The 9476-nt window shown below is 46.5% G+C and overlaps 1 protein-coding gene across 1 annotated transcript; it reads left to right on the top strand.

Moving 5' to 3' along the window:
• Positions 1-1308: 1308 nt before the first annotated feature.
• On the top strand, positions 1309-6219 carry CMTM2 (CKLF like MARVEL transmembrane domain containing 2; the record flags this gene model as incomplete). Its single annotated transcript, XM_079117223.1, has 4 exons — positions 1309-1443; positions 1578-1736; positions 5368-5469; positions 6018-6219. The coding sequence occupies 4 exons, from the start codon at positions 1309-1311 to the stop codon at positions 6123-6125; spliced, it is 504 nt and encodes a 167-aa protein (XP_078973349.1). The 3' UTR covers positions 6126-6219.
• Positions 6220-9476: the final 3257 nt, after the last annotated feature.

Raw genomic sequence — 9476 nt, 5'->3', positions numbered from 1 at the left:
CCTCTCAGAGGTTTGGCCTCACCACATTCAGGGCACTCCAGTCTAGTGTCTGAGTTCTTTTCCTTCCAGTTGTGCCCCTTGGGCACTCCTTTCTGCTCTAGCAAACAGGCCAAAAGTTTTTCCACTGAGACTTTCTCAGAATCCACCCTGGCAGGAGTCTCCCCTGGTGCTTTCCTGATGCCTCAAGGCAGGAAAGGCGTGAAGGTGGGGGGATGGGATGGGGAGGTTGTGTTTCTGGCAGCAAAATCACCATTTCCAAGATCCCCTTCTCTGAGAAAGGCCTAGCAGGCACAGAGAAGGTATGGAAGGGTGGAGGGAACAGGAGAACCCCCTCAACAGCTCCTGCGTTGAGGGACTGGCGCTGAGCTGCAAAGTAACCCAACCTTTCCTTCCCTCCTGTGGTCTTGTGTCTGTCAGGTTTTCTGTCTCACAGCGGCAATCCTGTGTCTCATCGATGCATCGTTGGTCACCAAGAAGATGAGGAATAACATGAAAGTCATCCTGGGAATCAAAGTCAAAACGCCTTCCCAAGCGGAGGAACCCAAACCCAAGGAACCCAAACCCGAGGAACCCAAACCCGAGGAACCCAAACCCCAGCCATCCAAATCCCAGCCACCCAAACCCCAGCCATCCAAACCCCAGCCACCCAAACCCCAGCCATCCAAATCCCAGCCACCCAAATCCCAGCCACCCAATCCCCAGCCAAGCTGAAGGTCGTGCCAGCGCCCTCACGGATACCCCTGTGTCTGTGCGTGATATCACGCCCTCCACGCTACCGCTGAGCTCACCCACTGTCACCCATTCCGGCCTGCATGTGAACATAAAATCAGGACTGCTAAGTCGGGAGCACGTCTGCTTCTTCGTGTTGCCTTGTGTGAAAGTTGCGTTACATTTCCCTGCGGACCGTATTGCGCCGGCGCAGCCCAAGCCCCAAGAGGCCGGGGAAGCATCGTGACCCCTGGGTTCCTGCCTACCCGACCCCAAGGCGCGAGCGGCGGCCGGCACTAGGGCTGTCTTGCAAAGCCTCGTAGACCCGGAGGGAAGCTCCTCCGTGAAGTGGGACCCAGTGGAGGCTCCTTCGTGGAGGGTGCGCGGATCTGGCAGCTGCTGAGTGGGTGCGACTTGCGCAGGGCCACGCGGCGAGGTGGGCGCGCGGAAAGGGCACAGGCGTTGGTTTTCGCTGATGGCAGTTAGCTGAGCGGGGGCTCCTGAGAGGTCAGTAGCACCAGACTCTCTACTAGCCCCAGCCTGTCCAGAGACTGCAAGAGAGGTTAGCAGGTCGTGAGACGGTGAGGGCCCCTGCCGAAGATGGCCCCAAAGAAGGAAGAGCCCAAGGACCAAGTGGGCACAAGGACAGGACTTCGCCGCTACAAGTGGGAATTCAGAAGCAGCAATAAAGAGTTCTGGCTCATGGGACACGCAGAGGTCAAGCTCATCAGCGTGGTGAGATGGGCAGTGGTTCCAAGACCAGGAAAGAGGAGGGGAGGAACTGGCCGCAGGGGCCTTCAGAGGGGCTGCGGATGCGGGGGAGTCAGGGTCAGCCCTTCACTGCTGCTCACGTGTATGTGTCCACACAGGGCTGCCTGTTAGGGGCAATGGCATACTTCAACGCAACCCCCGTGCACCCAGCCTTGACTCTCCTCATTACTATGGAGTTGTTCATCTTTTTCTTCTTCTTTCTCATCAACACCCTTGCCATCCAAAGATACCTGTCCTTCATCATGTGGCCCGTTTCTGTAAGTGAGGGGCAGTGGGGAAGACTGGGTTTGTGTGCCCTCCAGAATGGGTGTGTGGGCACCTGGAGAGTGAGGAGAACAGCCTCCTTCACATACTGGAGCTCAGGGCCCAGATGCCATCCAGGCAGGGTCCGCTGGGCAAGAGATGGGTAGCTAGGCGGAAAATACTCTCCAAAACTTAGCTGTGTATGTTGGGATGGGTTGGGTAGGGAGGGGACTTTTATTGGTGGTCAAAAGCTTTGCTGTCCTTGGAGGAAGCAAAGGTGTAACAATCAGCTCTTCCTCCTAACCCCTTTGCCAGCACACACTGATTGGGAAGATTGTTGCAGAATTCAAAGAATAAAATCAATCCACTTGTAAGTTAATAAAGTAAAATGAGAATTAAAAAAAAAAATTACTTCAAAAGCAGCCTTACATCACCAGTGAATATTCCTATAAAGGATGTTTACTTCAGAAGGATATCAGCCCAGCAGTCATCTAACTGCTGGGCAAGTTACCAAACTACTCTCAGCCGGTTTCCTCATCTATAACATGAGGACAATAATAATCCTTGTGGACTGGGCATAGTGGAACATCCTGTAATCCTGGGAACTCCAGAGGCTAAGGCAGGAGAATCGAAATTTCAAGGCCAGCCTGAGCAATTTAGTGAGACCCATCTCAAAAACAAATAAATAAAAGGGCTGAGGATGATAGAGCACCCCTGGGTTCAATCCTCAGTACCACCAAATAAATGAATAAACCTGCTGAAAGGTAAGTGACTTTATGTAAAAATTTTAAAATGCTATTAACAAATCATGATAAATAATAAATGATAAACCTAAATAAATAGAGAAATATACCACATTCACAGATGTGAAGAGTTGCTATCATAGAGCTGACAGTTCAATTCAGAACTTAGTAGGGGCTTTCATGGAACTTCACCAGGCAATTCTAAAAATCTTAGGGAAGAATAAGAAGAATTATAAGGATGGATTTGCCCAGTGAGACATCAGATTTCCTAGCTCAGAGACTGATAAAATGTCTGTTGGGATTGTTACAGCCTGAATGTTTGTGTCCTCTCCTAATTCATATGCCAAGGTCCTAATTCCTAATGTGGCTATACTTGGAGATGGGGGTCTCAAAGTAATTAATATTAAAGGTAATAAGGGGACTCACTGCTGGTGTGAGTGTAAATGCACACTAGCAATTCAGAGACAAACTTGGTAAAACCTAGCTAAGGAGATGGACAGGGGTGGGTGGGGTGACAAACAATGGGGATCATCATTGCAGCAGAGTTTGGAAGAATGATTTTTTTTTTAAAGGCAGAAACAAACTCTCTCTAGATCCCATAAGATTCATATACTTGTCAGAAGAGACATCAGATCAATATCTCCGCCCCCTCCCTCTCTATGCACACACATTCTCTGAAGAAAAACTATATGAAGACATAGGGATAAAGTCAACTGTCTCCAGCCAGGAAGAGCCTTTGCCAGAAACCAAATTGCTAGCACTTTATTCAGGGACTTCTAGCCTCTAGACCTGTGAGAAAATAAATGTCTGCTGTTAAGCCACCCAGTCTGTGGTATTTTCTTATGGCAGCCTAAGCAGAGCAATACAGACATAGAAAAGAGAACTTAGACCTTAGACCTTAGACATCCATAATACAGTGCCTTGATATATGAAGAGGTGGCGTTACAAAACAGTTGAACAGAATAGTAATCAAGTGTTCCTGGGAGTACTGGGGGGAGGGGGAGGGAGAGAGAGAGAGGTGGGGGTGAAGAGAGAGGGGATAGACTACATATCCCTTAAAATTAAAACTTTACAACAGAAGACATAAAAATTTTAAAACAAACCATAGACAAATGGGACAAGAGATGTAAAGAGGAGGTTCACGTGCCTAAAACATGATTTAAAAAAAAAATTCATCTTCATTAGTAACCAAAGGCATCAAACTTCAAATAGCACAGAGACACCATTTCAACTCACCAGATTGAAAAGATGTTAATAATCCAGATGATCTTGGGTGTTGGCAAGGACAGGGAGACAGGAGCTGTTACCCATTCCTGGTGTGAGTATAAATGCACACTAGCAATTCAGAGACAAACTTGGTAAAACCTAGCTAAGGAGATGGACAGGGGTGGGTGGGGTGACAGACAAGGGGGATCATCATTGCAGCAGAGTTTGGAAGAATGATTTTTTTTAAAGGCAGAACAAACTGTCTAGATTGGTTCATTCCTACATCAATTAACAGTAATAAATCTATGTTTCTCAATATGGATAAATCTTAAAAAATTTAAAAAACAAGTGTTGGAGGTGTGGTAGCACACGCCTGTAATCCCAGCAGCTCAGGAGACTGAGGCAGGAAGATCGAAAGTTCAAAGTCAGCCTCAGCAACAGCAAGGCGCTAAGCAACTCAGTGAGACCCTGTCTCTAAATAAAATACAAAATAGAACTGGGGATGTGGCGTAGTGGTTGAGTACTGCTGAGTTGAATCCCCATCATCCAAAAAAATGAATAAACAAAATAAAAAAATAAAAAGCAAGTGTTTAAAAGCAAAAAGCAAAAGTTTAAAAGTATGCTACCTTTAAACTTTTGAAAACACATATATATTGTATATGAATATACAATATGTAGGAATATTCAAACTCAGGAAAAGTACACATCAGTTTCTGGGAAGCAGAGGGACAGGAAGAGGGATGGGAGGGTGAGACTCTAGCTCATTCTATAAAGTTCAGGTCTTTTCATATTTTTAAGAGATCTTGAAACAAATACTGCAAGATATTAATATTTACTAAATTTCAGTGCTTGGGATCTGGTGCGAGCAGGATGTTCTATTATTTTCTGTGTATTTGAACTGTATCAAATTCAAAACAATACAAAAGATCTGAGACATGGTAGCCAGGGAAGGAAAATTGGCAGAAGATGGCATTAAGGAAACCCAAGGGAAAGTGGTGTAGCCAAACACTGTAGGATTGGCTGCCTCTCACCACAAGAGCATTTCGTCCCAGAAGCTCACCCCAGATGTATTAGAGTGGGAGGCTGGTCTGACATGGCCATCATTTGGCCAACTCAGAAAAGTGTGACTTTTCTTTTTATCAGTAGGGCAAGGAAGGCAAGAAGATGGCAAGTGCAAGACCGAAGCCACAGGAATGGAGGGAAAGGTCTCCGAAGAAGGCAGCCTTACTGCCTCACAAAGAGGGCAGGGGGTGTAGGAAGGAAGGCAGGGGCAGGGCTGAAGAGGGAGGCTCCTAGTGAGGGGCCACCTGTTCCAGAGCTGACGCATGCCCTGAGAGCAGAAAGACCACACCGGGAGGTCTTCAGAAGGAACATCATGAAGTTGTATGTGTGTTTATTTAAACAAGTAATGGTAGGGGGCCAGATGTGTGATTTTGCACCTGCCATCTGGCAGGTGGGAGTTTGTGTCTTCCCAGGCTCCAGCCCAGGGCAGTAAAGCCTGGACTTTGAATCCCTATTCAAAGAGCCCAGCTGGGAGGCACTGGTATATCCACCCAGGCTGGGCCACATTTACCTTTTTATATATTTTAAAAATCAGGTAGGAGTTTGAAAAACAGTGCCTGTGGAGAAAGCTCTGCTGGGTCAGCTGTCCCTGGGGCCTGGCCCTTCAGAGGTTGACTCTCTCTCCCCCTCTCAGGACCTCATCAACGACCTGTGCTGCTTTGGGTTCCTTGTGGGAGGCATAGTATTTGCTGTGAACAGTCGAGAAGTAATGCCACTGGAGTACATCATTGCTTTGGTGAGTCTTGAAGATTGGGGTGTTTTCCCTGTTTATGGAAAGGGCTCATTTTCACACACAAAAAAATTCTTGGGATGAAATCAAAGTGTTTTCTATTTTTTTTTTTATTTTTTATTTTGTAGTTGCAGGTGGACAGCATGCCTTTATTTTGCTTATTTTTATGTGGTGCTAAGTATCGAACCCAGTGCTTCACAGATGCTCGGCAAGCACTCTGCCACTGAGCTACAACCCCAGCCCTGGAAGCAAAGTTTACAAGTAAAGTTGGTAAATGTTTCCAGTGGAGAAGCCATCTGGTTATGACGCCCAGGGAGCTGACCCAAGTTAATGGCTTCCTTCCCCTAGTTGCTGACCCCAGAGCAAATGGCCCCATTCTGGTCGGGTCTAAAGAGAAAAAGAAAGACCTAATGACTGGGCAGAGGGAGGGCTGAACTCAGAAATCTCAGTCAGGAAGTTTGAGTGGACTAGAAGATTGGTTAACTGGTATCAACGGATGAATTCCCATACTGGAAGAAAATATGCCAATGTTATGAGAATCCTTTGTTTTCCAGGGCCTTATGGGTGTGGCGGCATTTTTTGCTATTGTTGATATCTGTCTTCAAAGAAAACACTTTGGCAAGAAGGGCCCGCCGATAGTTCCTCCAGAACCAAAGAAATGAAGGAGACTCCTGTTTCAGACACGGCAGTGTATTTTACAGTCAAACACTTCCACTGTCTTCCTGGTCTACTTTCCAGAATGGTTTTCTTTTCCATTTTAACAACCACCTCTTCTTGGAAAAGAATTTTCTCCTTAAATGAATCTTAAAACTCGAGGTTGATGTAAACATTATTTGGTTTATTCATTGAAAGTTACTGGAAGTTATGATGCAAAGGGAGAGGCCTGGGACCCAGGGCTCCCTTAAATCACTCTTGGGCTAGGGCACAGAGGGTCTTGGGGACCAGATACACCAGTGACACTGGTGTTTGTCAACACTGTCCAGTCAAAGGGGCCAGAGGAAAATGAGAAATTGGAAAACAAAAGAATGCATACATTTTGTTCACATTAATATTCTCATTTTACATTTTTTAAAGCATCCAAGTGGTCATTGTGAGAAAAATAAGTTTGTTGGACTTCCTTGATCTCACATTGGAGTTTAATGCTGATCCTCATTTGAAGTTCACTGAAGAGGGGTTGGGAATGTTATCACCTCGGGGCCTGAATTGGGCTGGAAATATGGGCTGAACTTGGGCACAAGGGGATCCTGGTGGTACTTCACTCAGAGATGATGGTCAGCGACCTTTTCTGGGACCTGGGACCTAAGCATAATTCCTGAGCCAGGCTCCAGCTGAGCCCTGGAGCCACAATCCCCACCAAGGCCTATGTTTTACTCAACTTTTTTCACTGCTGTGACTAAAGGACCCAATCAGAACAACTGTAGAGAAGGAAAAGTTTATTTGAGGGCTCATGGTTTTAGAAGTCTTAGTCCATCGAAGGCCAGCTCCATTCCTTGGGGCTTGAGGTGAGGCAGAACATCATGGCGGAAGAGTATGGCAGAGGGAAGCAGCTCACATGATGATCAGAAAGCAAAAAGACTACACTTTCCAGGTACAAAATATATAACCTATGGCCATGCTCCCAATGAACCACTTCCTCCAGCCACACCCCACCTGCCTCCAGTTACCACTCAGTTAATCCCATCAGGTATTAATTCACTGATTAGGTTAGGGCTATAACCCAATCATTTCTCCTCCAAACTTTCTTTCATTGTCTCACACATGAGCTTTTGGGGGACACCTTCTATCCAAACCATAACAGCCTCCTGGGTCCCTCCACCAGGACCCCACTCTCACTGGACAGTCCAGCCATCTTGGCTGGAGAAGGGTCATTGTCATGAAAAGAAAATAAGGCAAAATGGATGCCTGAGGAAAAGGCTTGCTTGGAGCCCTAAGCCCAGACAGGGACATGGTGGGAGACAGGCTGGGAGCGGGGTAACCGGGGGCTTGGGGACCACATAAATGACTTGGGCCTTTATGCCAAGTGACTTGGGACTCCATGAAGATGAGGAAGTGGCAGGTCCACTTTTCTCCAGGAGAAAACCAGACTGGCTGATGCTGCAGAGCGGGTGCAACTGGAAGGAGGCTGCAGCTTCTGCAAGTCAGGGAGACAGGCAGCTGGGACAGTGTGAAGACCCTGAATGTGGAGGACTTAGCCTGGTTCCTCCACCCCACCAGTCCACTACTCCCTCTGTGCCCCACACCACCTCAATGCAGGCTGCAGACAGTGTGAAAGCAACTAGAGGGAGTCCCATGGTAGGAAAAAACAAAATCTACCCTGCCATGTGACCCAGCATGCCTAAGAATTTAGGCCAAGAGGAATGGTACTGAAGAAGATAGGCTAGATAATAAATAGGCAGACAATAAAGGAAATGAATTCCATGAAGGTTTCTCTAAATGGAGTCATTCTGAGAGATTAACCTATAGAAGCAAACCAAACATGCCAGCCAACTCCTTTATCCCGGGGTTGCAAGAAAAGGGAGGCAAGAGAGACCTAAGTGTAGGCTACAGACTCGAGGGCTAACCAATAGTCTTGGTACTCTTCCAATTCCTGATTAGCATAGATACTGATCAATGCCTCTACACAGTAGCTACATATACTTAAGCTAGTACACTTAAGAAGCAATACCTGCTGGGTCCCCTCTTGCCCTGCAGGAGCTATTATCTGTTGAATATATCACTTGAATAAATTCTATTCTTTTATGCTCACTCTTCCTTGTCCATGGATTTCACTCTTCAAATTCACAAGAGAAGAACCCAGAAAGAAATTGTGGGCAAACTGCAGGGTCATTCTGCAATGCTAGGGGACATAACCTGCCACTGAGAGTTGCTGACACCAAAAATGGGCTTTCTCAGCTGCAGAGGTCTATAACTTATATAGATCCTACCCACTCACTGGCAGAAGCAGAGAATCTGGTTTTGTCTTGAACTCCAGTTTCAGTATACTGAAATGTTCCTAACAGCAAAAAAAAACTAGAAAGATAAACTGTGCTATTGTGGAAATCGTGTTCAGCAAGAGACCAACCACCACTCAAAAGGTTGGAGAACTCAGGTTTATCATGCCGGTGGACCTGGATTAGCTAGTGCTCTGAAATTCTGTACCCTGAGCTGAGGTTACATGGGGCTTTTATAGGAAATTTGACATTTCTTAACCGTCACAACATTGGTGAGTTTGAATTCTTGACCAAAGATCCTACACAGGAATTCCCGTGATAAACAGTTCACAGCTGCTGAACAAAAGCCGTGAAACACCTGTGAGTGACATTGGGGAGGGGCCTTCCCCACAGGCACCAGTTTCTCAAGATCATGGTGAGCTTACATCTCTAAGAGCTATATCAAAAGCCTACCACAGAAATGTCAGAATTGACACAGGTCTTTCAGCTACACTCTTAAGACCAGTAATTAACACTCTTACAAAGCCCAAGCTATAGAGTAATATTTCCCTCTTCAGTGCTACTCTGCCACTGCAGCTTATTTTCTTTTCCTATTTTAAGCATTTTGATTTATTTAAAAAGGGATTGTTCATAGGAAAAAATTACTTTGAACAGTATACAGGACAGGTGGAGACTGGCTATTTCACAACATCAGACAGTACAATCAGTATCTGCCACATGGCTGGTCTCTGTAGGTGCCCTTCGCTGTCCTCGCTGAAGGTGCCTTGTGTCTTGAGTTAGTCCACTCCTCTTGCCCATAGGAATCATAGGTCTGCTCACTGAGTCGATATCCATAATTATAATAATCAGCCCCACACTGAGCTGGCGCACTGTAGCTGTTCTCGTAGGAATCATAACTCTGTTCGTCATATGCAGTGCTGTATCCATCATCGTAGTCATACTCTCCGTAGGTCTCTTGTGTAGGGGTGGCGGTGGAGGTCTGTACCCAGTGGGGGGCACCCCCTTGCTCTGGGAGTGAGAAGGCCTCTCCCCCGACTCACTGATCCCTGGCTGGACAGGACTCCTCTAGGAGCTGGAGTGCCA

The sequence above is a fragment of the Sciurus vulgaris genome (assembly GCF_902686455.1).
Source record: "Sciurus vulgaris genome assembly, chromosome: 17".
NCBI lineage: Eukaryota > Metazoa > Chordata > Mammalia > Rodentia > Sciuridae > Sciurus > Sciurus vulgaris.
This window is presented reverse-complemented; position numbering and strand designations above follow the sequence as displayed.